The sequence below is a fragment of the Falco peregrinus genome, chromosome 7 (assembly GCF_023634155.1).
Source record: "Falco peregrinus isolate bFalPer1 chromosome 7, bFalPer1.pri, whole genome shotgun sequence".
Lineage (NCBI taxonomy): Eukaryota > Metazoa > Chordata > Aves > Falconiformes > Falconidae > Falco > Falco peregrinus.
The window spans coordinates 32,770,823-32,783,137 of record NC_073727.1 but is presented as its reverse complement, the minus strand read 5'-3'; the positions used below and the strand labels follow the sequence as shown (position 1 = coordinate 32,783,137).

Below are 12,315 nucleotides of genomic sequence, written 5' to 3'. Positions count from 1 at the left end.
ATTTTCTAATTTATATAAAAACATACTAGCTGTGTGTCAAAATCCAGATATTTTTAAATGGTATAATCATAAAATGAAATGTCAAATATTAACTGTTCAATCCATTCATCACTGTAGTTTGTATAACTGTCTTGTCTTAAATTAGTATGAAAGCTGTCTGGAATGGATGCTGCAGTTTTAAGACTAATAGTTTTCATCCTCCAAAAAAGTCAGGGCTTGTGCTCACTCAGAAATCCAATTAGTCACCTCAAATACTGCAGAACTTCTAATTTACTCAGATTTTGAAAAGCAAGTGGAAAAACAGCAACAAAAGAAAAACCTACATGAACATAGACACATGGGTCTACATCCCTTAAGCGAGGCTGAGCTGCCCGCTATGCAGATCTGAGCTGAGAGAAGCAAATGCTTGAGAATGTATACACACAACTCATTACAATAGCTAAAATGCCAAAAGGTGGTTCTTGAGAATATTTTCTTGCATTTGGCATTGCCGACAAACATTGTTCTTCATTGCAGATGGTTTTCTCCAGCTGAGTTTACATTAGCTCTTAACAGTATTACGATGGCACTGTGCCACTACTATATTTTTCTTTGTTCCAAATTGGTCCAGTTCTCAGCAGAAGTGACAGCAGACAAAGCACCACTGCAGCATCTAAGGAGCTCTGGAGAAACCTGCTGGTCACCCCTTTTTTTAATCCTGATGGAAACAGAGAAAGACTGAGGAGTTACCATAATATGCTTACAACTTGGAAATATCCCTTGCACACCAGTATTCCCTGTGGCTGCTGCAGGCTGATGGGGACCTTAATATCTGACCTTCTGGGGAAAGCGCTAAGTATGATCTGATAGACTCAAATGTTGTGCGTGTGGACAGTGCCTTTCTTACTCACCTGTTACAAGGGCCAAGTAATAACTGCTCGGAGATCAGAGCCTCCTTATAAGCACTGCACTCTGAACAAGCACGTGAATAGTCCCAGATCCATCACTGCTTCATTCCTGGTTTTACACCCTGGTTAATTAACTGAAATCATGAGACCTCCAGCATCCCGCATCAGTGTAACACCAAGGAGGGTTACACTCGTAACTTCTGTTGTCAATGGTAGTTTCATATATGTGCCTGGCAGAGAGGAGCAGCTGTCCTCTAATAAGGTGCTAGTCATGACAAATATAATACTGACATGGGACCCGCATAATTGTCTTTATAAGCACACTGCAAAGCAAGAACAATTGCAAATGCCAGGAACCAGAAAAAACCCACAACATTCTCTCCCCAGTTTTTTTATTTCAATTCGCAAAGAACAGCACATTTCTGCAGCAAATAGAGCTTACTAAACCAGCTGCCTTTTGTTATTGTCCTTATGCCTATCTGTGATATTATACAACAGATACCACTTTACTGGTGTCCATAAATAACTTTTATTATGCATCTGAAAAAGCAGTTTAGCACAACACAGAACAGACATCACCTCTTCCAGTGGCTGAGGCCAAAAACTTTCTTCTGTACCTGCCATTATGACCCTCCCCCTGGGTGATGGCTTTCATTAAAGCAAAACAAAACAAAAAAACCCAAAAAAACCCAAACAAACAAACAAAAAAAAAACAACAAAAAAAACCCAAAGAAGAAGATTGTACCAGACAGCAGTCCCTCTAAATATTCTGAGAGGCTGCCAGGACCAGAAAAAGTCATTACTAGGTATATTGGTGAATATTGCATTCAGCTCCAGTTTGTTGTGGTGTCCCCTCTGCAAGTATCAATTTTACTGTCAGCTCCACACTCAGGAAAGAGGTCTGATAAAATCCAAGACAATGAACTCTGTTTTCAGCATACACTGAAGCCCATGTCTCATGTTAACACTACCAGTGCCATCATCTGGCTTGTTACCAGCTGCTGTCACTGCCTGTGACTGCTACTAGTGTCAAAGACAATAAAATCTAACTGGCCTCAAGGGCATGAGATGGGCGTGGCTAAGAACTTAAATAAAAAGAAGGAAAAAAGGGAAAATCAAGTTTATAGCTAGTGGCAAAAATAACATTCGTACTTTCCTTTTTTTTTTTTTCCCCTCTCCAGACAAGCCTCTTACTCTTCTGCATTCCTTTAGCTGCTAATGTTTTCATTTGTTTTACTGCCATTTGCTCTGCCAGTTTGAACAGTGATGTAATGACATATGACTGCCTGATATTCAGTGGTACTCACAGCACCTTTGTCAATGGTGGCTCAAGTGCACAATGAACAATATCTTGAGTTTAATGTATTTGTGGCTTTGTGAAGGCAGCAATGACACACAACAGGCTTTTTCCTCCTTTTGTTTCTGTGATCTGTAATAGAACAGCCTGCCACAGAGACTGTGACCAGAGGATAATGAAAAATGCTAGGCCATTGTTGGTCATAGCAAAAATTTGCGAACTTCACATTTTGTTTAATTATTGAAGAATGGCTTTTCAAACATCTATGCATTGTTCTAAAGAGACATCACAGCATCTATCTTCCCTTCCTCACAAAAGCTTTTATCTTCAAACAAGAAGAATATATTTGTTGAGGGCCAATTAGTAGTCTGTCTATGAAGAAGTTTAAAGGAATTTTTAATTAGTATAATGACCCATAGTGTGAGTCACCTGGAAAGGAATTACATCATTTCCTAAGACAGCTAAACTTTCTCCCACAAATATTAGTCACTACCTTAGACTCAAGACCCTCTGTCTCTTAATACTACCTTGTTCTTGTAGACCAATCTTACTGACTATTGTGGGATCACTTAGAAAGACAGTAAATGCTGTTCAAGGTGAACAGGGGCAGCCCTGTGACCCCTGTTCTAGGCCTGTAGCATAACTTCTATTAATCCAGATGAAATGCTACGCATTGCTCAATTATATTCTGCCTAAATTCTAAACAATGAGCTTCACAGTCTATCTTCTTTTCTTTAATACAAAGATACCACCAAAGATAAGCAGACACAACTATATAATAAATAAAGATGCATGCAAATGTAGGAGAGGTTGGAGTTTCATTCCCAACTGGGCAGCAACTCAAAGATCCTTACACAGTCAACAAGAAAGAGGCAGCCACCTCCAGAAGGTGGTTCCTGCATTTTTGCCTTCTGAAAGGTGACGTGACATATAAACATGATAGGCATCATCATTTCAACATGCATCAGGAATAATAGAATTAACCTCATATGCTGCCTTCTGCACAAAACTCTGCTAATGAGAATTCCTTCCTAAGAAAAGAAGGGTGAGGAAACCAGACCTCAATTTGTTATGGTATGAATATAGGATACAACAGACTTTTCCTATTCCATTCACGTAACTGGTAACTTTCTGGTTACAGGTAACTGGTGACTTGCCACTAGAGATGCAGCCTAACACCCCAACTAAGAAAAAAAAACAAAAAACAAACACAACAGAAAAAAGCCCCCAAACCCCAATGCTAGAAAACTGTTACTTCAAAACAGCATAGGAAAATCTGAGATTCATTTATGCCATATAAATGGTACTTTTACTGATTTTAGCAATCAGTATAATAATCCACATTTCTTATATACATTACATCATTACATAGGCAGCAGAGAAGCAAGTTTGTGTATAAAAGATAAATCTGAGCCTCAAATGAAAGACTTTTTCAAAGTATCCAGATATATGTAAACATTTAAGTGGGAATCAGCAGAGCCCTAAACTGATAAACATTTCTCATAAGTTATGTATGAATTAAAATCAAGTTTTTATTAAAAATGCATAAGTATGATCTGTGGTGAATAGAACTATTAGCTATGCATGTTTACTTTTTAGTGAACACAGAAATCAGTAATTTTTCTTCTAGATGTCATTTCTATCAGAGGGTTATAAAATGATAAAATGCTGAAACAATTCTCAGATGCTATCCAGCTGGTACACGTACATCTGGGGAGAGGGTATAAAACAACAAACTGTGAAATGTTTATTTGCCACAGGGGCAAGAAAATGTCATTTCAACTATTGCGTCCATTCTACTTCACAAGTCAGGTAGCGCTCAACAGCCCCTTCTCTTTCACTCACCATAATAAAACAAATAAATAAAGATTAGTCTAGATGACAATAAACTATTTGATGCTTCAAAAATATTGTGTTTTCAGTGTACTCTTTATGATCACACATTATTTACAGTGGTCCCTGTCTTCCTCAGTCCTGTCAGAAGCTACAGAAAATCCCCTCAAACCCACAGTGAGCATAAATTGGCTTTATCCATTTGATTTTAGCATTAATTTTTTTAAGAGATCTTAAGGGACACATGCACAAAAGCTGACATTGCTTTGGTGAAACCAAGCTCCTTAGTTTCCTTCTTCAGTCAAATGAGTCAAAAATGAGACAAATGCCTTTCCAAAACAGCATTTCTTAATCTGTAGATCATAGTCATCCTGAAAATCAAAATGTCCTCAGTAAAACAACTAGTGAAAATGCAAGAGAGAGAGGAAAATTTAAATAATAAGTACTGTGGGTGGCAACACCGCATACAATGGGTCTGTGATTTCCTCTCTCCCTGCCCCTCCCAAAAAGCCTACTTAAGCTGAAGGACCGCTTTTCTTAAGACACAACTTTCAAGGGCAGTTTAGGGCACAAAACAATGTTAGGCACCTTCTGACCTGCCCCCTGAAGGAGTTCCTCTTCTGACCACAGAGGAGCCTACAGATATTATTCCGATTTAGTCAGACCATCAATACCCTTGTCCCTACCCAAATATGAATATGCTCACTATTGTCCACTAAATGTCACTCAGACTCAGAACCATAAATCCTATAGGAATTTAAGATTTCTGACTTTCTGATTTTATAAAATGTCATTGGACATAGCTGTGTCTTTTGGCATTGTACACCTGGGATAATCTCTTGAGCTCAGTGGAACCATGGGACCAAAAAGGCGGTTTGAAGTGTATGGGGATACCTGGGTAATTCGCTGGGCACTGACATGAGCCTCCAGAGCAGATGCTGGTCAAATCTCACCAGTCCCTAAGCCCAGGGAAGCTTCTCAAAACTTCATGCTAACTGAAACTAGAGGTTAAGACCCATGTCATCACATGCACCAGGCCATTGAGAAGACCTCAAATGGATTTAGTTTCTTTCCTGGAACAAGTCACCAAGTACTTGTTTACAAACCTTATCTGCTGTGCTTGCATCGCATATGTCCCCACAGCTCAGCCTGAGACATCAAAGTCACTACCAACTCAAAAACCGTTCTGCAATTAAACCTGTTCCCTTCTGTCCTTCTGTTGGCTACAGAATGAGAGATTTCTCTCCACTGACTACAGTCTGATTACAGAGATTTTTTAGTGTCTTTTAAAAATACTTAGAGTTTTTTGTAAAGACATGGGGGAAAAAAAAAAAATCAAACTAAACCCACCCTGCTGCTCATCATTCAAGATGCTATCTCAAATATCTGACAATATGAAATTAATATCTAGTGTCAAAGATTTACCTCATGGCTATACAAGAAGTGCAAGTTCACTAGATATTCTAGGTCCCTATATTCAGGTAGTTTATTTAACTCCCTCTTTTGTCAGTCTCTTCAACTTTCCCTCCTACTCATCATCACAGTATCTGAATGTTGAGTCTGCTCACTGAACTCAGAAGTTCAGCATCAAAAAGCAGTGAATTAAACTTGCTATTCAGCTGGTCTGAAACCTTTTACCCCTGTAACTTAAAACAACATACTCTGCTTTTCTTTAAGTGCATGATTGGTTATTCACAATATTATTCTCTTATTCTATGAAAAATAATACTGAACCATTCATAGTGAATGTCAAGCCACTAAAATTAAATGACATAATGGACCATTACACATGCCCTGTATTTTTTGCATGCATCACCATTTTTTACCTCAAGTTATCAGAAAAAAACAGTTTGGTTATGAATCCTCAGTATTTTATCTCAAAAACAGAACGGAAAAGGTATGTTTACTTTTCCATCAAAACCTAAAAAGGTTGCTACGTACTCCTTTCATAGCAGCAAAGGATGTTAGCTCTGAATTCATGATCAATTCCTTGGTTTATATATTCCCAGCAACACCTCAAAATCTACTCCTTAGTGTTATACAAGAGCTTTCAAACATACATCTGCTGGAAGTCTGCTATTCACAGGACTGTTTCCCTTTCATTCCTAGTAAGACAGCAATGTTTTTGGATACAGTGAAACTAAAATTTTCACTTTCTTTCTTATCAAAATTGAAACAAAGCAAGAAGCAGAACTTTAAAGAAGGCACAGACACAAGTTGTTGGCACAGTCACAATTTCAAAGACAGTACTTAAGTACTATCCAAAACACAGAAACCAATTCTTTCTACTCTCTTTGTAAATTGATAAATCAACATATCCACAGGCTAAGAGCAGCAACAACATCACTTGCCAGTCCACATGGAAAGCCCATGTCTTTAATTTCCCTTTTGGTAGCAGAAAATGTAGGAACATGTATATGTCATCAGAATTTTCCACTGCAGACATCTCTCTCATAAAGCTGCTATTGAAAACCATTGGCAACAGTGACAATGAAACACAATTAAAACACACATGCACAAAGAAAAACCAACCCTCCCCAAACTCCAGCAGTTAAAAGCAAACACCAAAAAAATTCACTACCACGTTCCTATAGCAAAAATGAAAAAAATTAAACATGCTATGTATACCAGTTATGTGGTTTAGTGTGTCATCAGAAAGTACCCTGATGATATGCAGGACGTAAGAGCCTATATCAACAAAAAGACGTTCTTTATTACATGTAACTGCAGAGTAGCTAATCCTAGGGAGTATCTGTTGTGAATGCCCTCACCTTGCTCTCAGAGAGACCTCAGCTCTAATCTGGCAAGCCTTACTCCCTGAAGGTCCAGAATCAATTCAACCTGCAAACTGTTAAAACAAGGATTTCCCCAAGCAAGGATATTCACTGTATTGAATTGTGCTGAATCTTGTAGGTAGATTTGTGATACAGACTATAACTTCCAATTATCATGATTCCTGAAGTGTTTGAATGAGCATAGGATGCTTGCTGTTCACGTTTTAAAAAGGCAACCCAAAACTTTACAGGACCAATCACTAATGTAGGCTTTTTCCTCTAAGAGCCACGCTCTGTCCTCTGTAGTTACATGTACCATTGCTCTATAATGCGTGTGAGAATTGGAAGAGAACAGGACACTCTTCAGTCTTATTCCATGCGTGCAATACAGATTATGGGCACCCCTCATGATGTCAGAAGTCATAGAAGACATACAGTGGATACTACTTCCCGGTTTGTATGTAATTAATTTCCTGGGTTTGAGTGGTTCCACCACTTTATTTGCTGCGATCAAATATGTGTCATCACGTGCAACAAGGTAACCAAGTATGTGTTTATGGACGTGGGTATCACAAATAAGTTCAGAAATTACCTCAGCTGATACAGTTTTTAAAGACACCAAATTTTAGAAACTGGGGACTTTGTGCCCATTATAATACATGCTTCTTTAGAACATCAGACTGGATACCCCAGAATCACTAACTAAGCCTTTGGATATATGCAGCTTGTTAACATATTTTTAATACTTTAGCTGGAATATCTGAATTGCACTACAATTTACTTTTAAAAAAAAGAAAAAAAAAGAAAAAAGAAAAGAAAAAGAACAGGCAAAATGTAAAAAAAGAATGATGTAAATAATTTCAGATGGAAACTGAGAGAAGGCAGTGCAAAGGCTGAATTATCGGTCATCTAATTAGACTTGGGAATACGGCAATCTTTGTCTGATGGATAGAAACAATAAGGCAATGATCTGGAGATTTAAAGTTTCCTTATGAAATGATGTCCCTTCTCATCACTGCATTGGGATGAGAGTTTCTAAGCTGAAAACATGCAGTACTTTCTACTGTTTTGCCACTGCTCCAAGTTTTCCCAAGCAGCAACAGTGAACATGTAGAAAGTTTCAAACTAGTTTCCATGGGGCTCTTAAAGCCTTCTAGAAAGCACAATAATCTTGGCAGTCTCACCTTTGCTGCTCTTGCTACTAAAAAGACTAAGCAACAAGATATTAGTGTCACTGTTGTAAGCTATTAATAGACAAGGAGACACCCAAAAATAAAGATGTTTGAAGGACAAAATGCAATAGCAGACAATTCTTTCAATGCAACCAGAGTAGTTGGCATATGACAAAAACCACCAGAGCCCCTATGCCCTGGGTTCTCTTCAGGGCAAAGGACAAGAGTGACCAAAATTAGTATCTTAAAAAAATGAAACTATATTTTGAGATAATTAGATTTGTATACAAAGGCAATGCCTTGTTCCTAACATCAGCAAAATTAGCTCTTACTTGCTGTTAATTCTTCTCATTGGCTACAAACACAGAGGAAAATGAGCTGTCAAGGGTTGTTTTCCATTGTACAAATGAGAGCACAAACAGGAAGGTATAGGTATGTTAATAAGCAGGGCAGCAATGATCAGCACGCCCTTGAGAACAGAAACATTCCTTGAGCTTTCTGATAATCTGATGGTACAGTATGTTTCCTCAGCTATAAGCATTTAAAATGCGTTTATGAAAAAAACCTGCTAGTGCAGGGTCTCTCAAGCTGATGTAGCTCTACCACTACACCAGTGTTGAAACGACCACCTTTTTTGTCCATTTGCAACATCTACGTCATTTATTTATGTACAATATGTAACAGCTTCTCTAACGAATTGCAGTATTCCTCAGTATTTTTTATGGTACAGTGCCTACAAAGACCAATTAGATCACCACATCCTAGCTATACAGAGATGGAAGAAAACATTTTCATTTAAAAAAATGGAAGAAACTTTTCTTTTTATAAACATTTTTTCCTTAAACAAAAGTATATTTTCTAGTTCAAATATGACCATTTTAAAAATTAAACCCAGGTTTAATTACCCAAAGTAATAAAATATCTTCACATTAAAAGTATTCTGCCTTTTTTTTTTTTTTTAACGTGTGATTATCACAGTAGAAATGCTTCCCACACCCATCTCCTCAGCCCAAATAACTTCTTCATTCTTTGTTTTTGCATCTGCATTAACGTGCTAACTCTAGGATGAATTTTGACAGCATTTGCTCCACTCCTTTAAGTAGCCTTTACCAAAAAAGTAGAGGTAACTGACCAATCACGGATAGGCCTACATAGGACAGTTAAGTCTCCTCGATTTAAAAACTCGTGACCTGTCTCCATCTGGTTGTCTATGGCATGGCATATGAAGGAATATGACAAGTGATTTTAAGAGAGTGCATATTTTTTTCCATTCCTGACTCCTTTTTCTCATGTAAATGATTATTCCTGCCTTGAACCTATCTAAACGTCATAACATAGGCCAAGTGTGAATCAGAGGTTTGTGTTACTGCTAGTGCATCCCTTTCTTGCTCAGTAAAAAATTCCGAGTGTATTTTTAGGTTATGAAAATATGTTAAAGTTCACTTAAGCTACTCATGAAAACAATATTTTCTTATGTGCATATACGTGCGACCCTATAGTTTACAACCACTTTCAGAAAGCTTACAGTAATGCTACAATTCTCCATTAGCTTACCTGCCCATCCACCTGCTCATACATTCCTATGGGGCATTTTTGTTGATGTTTTTTACTATTAGTTTTGCATGTATTTTTGTCACAGTGAGTTAGCAAATGTTTTTCTTCACAGACTTTCAAAACAATAATCATTTAATATCTTAGCACATTCCGTAGTCATCATAACCTTCTGGTTGTTGAATGCATTTAAGAAAAAAAAAAAAATCAACCTTTTATCTGCAAGTAGTACATTTTAAACCATTTTTGTTCCCTTTCCAGCAAAGAAAAAATAAATGAAAAGTATGCCTCTGAAACTTAAATGGATCTGAAGAACTTTGGTGATTAATTTTATGTTTCCAAATAGCTGGAAAAGGTTACATTCCTACCATTCCACTCAAGATTCACTACTTCTATTCAAGATTCTTTTTTTAGACAATGTGCATGAATAAATCACATCTGATAAGATACATCCAGTTACAAAGAATCAGATAACTTAGGTGCAGAACAGCACATCCAAATAAAAAATATTTTCCAGAATACAAAAGGATTAAGGATTGGCTATAACCGATAGAACAACCACGGGCATTTTGAATATCTGATGTGCTCATACACCTTCCTTTCCCTGTGTACTGTTTTACTGATTCTGATCCCTGAAATCTACCAGGTTTTTTTCTTTTGTAGTTCTCTTAGTACCTGTCTGCAGGAGAGGAATTGGCGACAACGCTGGTTGCTATTGATACCGACTAACACTTTCTCAGCAAAACTATTCAGTAAGAGGTGGAGGGCTGGAGCAACATGAATTATTTCCTCCCTGCTATGAGGTTAACTGCTTAACAAAGGTGCTTCCAGCACCTGTTCTGCCAATACACGAACACTTGGTCTAATGAAAAAAAGAAATGGGGCATATTCCACTGACAGCTCTTCAGTTGGTGTCACTGCATCCAAACCCATACAAATTCTATGCATCGTGTATCTCGTGTCACAACAATAAAATAATCCATGTCTGTACTACCAAAAGGGACGTGTCTTCAGTTTCTTAACTTTAAACCCAGTCACTTGAAAGGTGGCACAATACAACTGCACGGTGTAACCGTCTTGCCCAGCAGATCTATTTTTAGTCAGTTTCTTTGTTATTGTATCTCAGCGGCTACTTTTTAAACTCAGTCTAGTTTGGCTGGTAGCTGAGCTTACAACTGCTGCCACATACCTCCTCTAAAAAAGGCAAGTGTGTGTATATATATATGTATAATTGTTTCAGTTCTGTAACAATGTAACGATACATTGTTAACATACACCGGCCACTCAGTCTGAAAAGGAAAAAGAAAAAAAAAAAAACCCAACAACAAACAAACAAGAACCCAAACAAACACATCTGCAGAAGAGCTCAGGCGTAACAACTTCGCACACACACACCTGTACGCAAACTGGTCGCCGGCTGCGCACCCTCCCGCCGCGGCCCCGCGCTGCGCAGGGCCGGCCCGGCAGCGGCCGCGGCGGAAACCCCGCGCCAAGTTGAGCCAACGCCTGGGAAACTGCCCGAGTTCAGTCGCCCCGCCGCCTCCCCGGCGGAGCCGCCGCGAAACTACCTGTAACGCAGCCGCGGTTCCCCATCCCGGCCCCCGCGCCCCCTCCTCCCGCAAAGCACGGGCGCTGCCCCCCCGGCTCCCCCTCCGGCACCGGGGTAGCCGCCCCGCCGCCCCCTCCCTCCCGCCGCCCCCCCTCCTCCGCGGGCCGCCCCCGCCGCCACTCACCAGCTGCGCGCCGCACACCGCCACCAGCGTGCACCGGCCGCTGCAATAGCCCATGGCTCCCGGCACCCCGCGCCGCCGTCCCGCGCCGCGCCCACTCAGGCGGCGGGAGAGCACCGCCCGGCCGCCGCCCGGCTCCCGCCTGCCGCCGCCGGCGCGCCCCAGCCCGGGACCCGCATGGGGGCGCGCCCGCCTGCCCGCCCGCCCTAGCCGCGGCCGCAGCGCCCGCCGCCTCGGCGGCCGCCGGTAACGGGGCCGGCCGCCCCCGCAGAGGGCGGCGGTGCCGGGGGGAGCGCGGCGGCAGGTGCCTGCAGGAGCAGCCGCGCTTTGCCGCGCAGCCCCAGAGGCATCTAGGCTTCAAAGTTTGCCCCCTCAACTCCGCTCGCAAACCATCCGGGCTCGCGGCCGTCTGCGGCGGGGGGAGGCGGGGGGAGGAGGGGAGGAGGAGGGACGGGGAGGCGAGGCGAGGCAGGCGGCGGTGCTGAGCTCAGTTCACGCTCGGAGAGCGGCTTCCCTCCTGCCCACGGCACAGCCGCTCCCCCGCCCTCCTTCCTCCTCCTCTTCCTCCCGGTTGGGCTCGGGAGCCTCGGCAGTGGAAACCCCGTGCCTGGGGGCTCCCCCGCGCCGGGGCGGGCGGCTGCCGCTTTGCCTGCGAGGGCGCGGCGCGGGCGGCGTCGCCGTCCCGGGCGCCTTTTGTCTCGGCGGGACGCCTCGCCGCGCCCAGCCTCCGCGGGCTCCCCCGCACCGCGCCGCGCCCAGCCGGTGCCCGCCGCAGCCCCGCTGCCGCCCAAGCGCAGCCCCTCGGCGCGGCCCGAGTCACGGCAGGGCAGGGGGCGGTGGAGCGCGGCGCGGCCCGAGTCACGGCAGGGCAGCGGGGCAGAGCGCGGCCCGCGGGCGCGGAGCGGGGCCGGCGCGGCCACAGCCCCGCGGTGGGGCGCGCTGCTGCCGCCTGCCGGGCCGCCGCCGGTGGTGCAGGGGGAAGCCACCCGGGCGCTGCGGCCGGCACCGGGGAGAGCTCCCCGAGACCTGCCGGGACCCGCCGGCCCCCTCCCAGCCCGCCCGCCGGCGTCC

At 42.6% G+C, this 12,315-nt stretch overlaps 1 protein-coding gene across 1 annotated transcript in view; it reads right to left on the bottom strand.

Moving 5' to 3' along the window:
- Positions 1 to 12,025, bottom strand: part of NKAIN2 (sodium/potassium transporting ATPase interacting 2) — a 573,086-nt gene extending 561,061 nt beyond the window's left edge. Inside the window, exon 1 of the mRNA XM_055811170.1 lies at positions 11,248 to 12,025. Within this exon, the coding sequence (XP_055667145.1) occupies positions 11,248 to 11,301 (54 nt within the window). The 5' untranslated portion in view covers positions 11,302 to 12,025. The remainder of the gene's footprint in view (positions 1 to 11,247) is intronic.
- Positions 12,026 to 12,315: the final 290 nt, after the last annotated feature.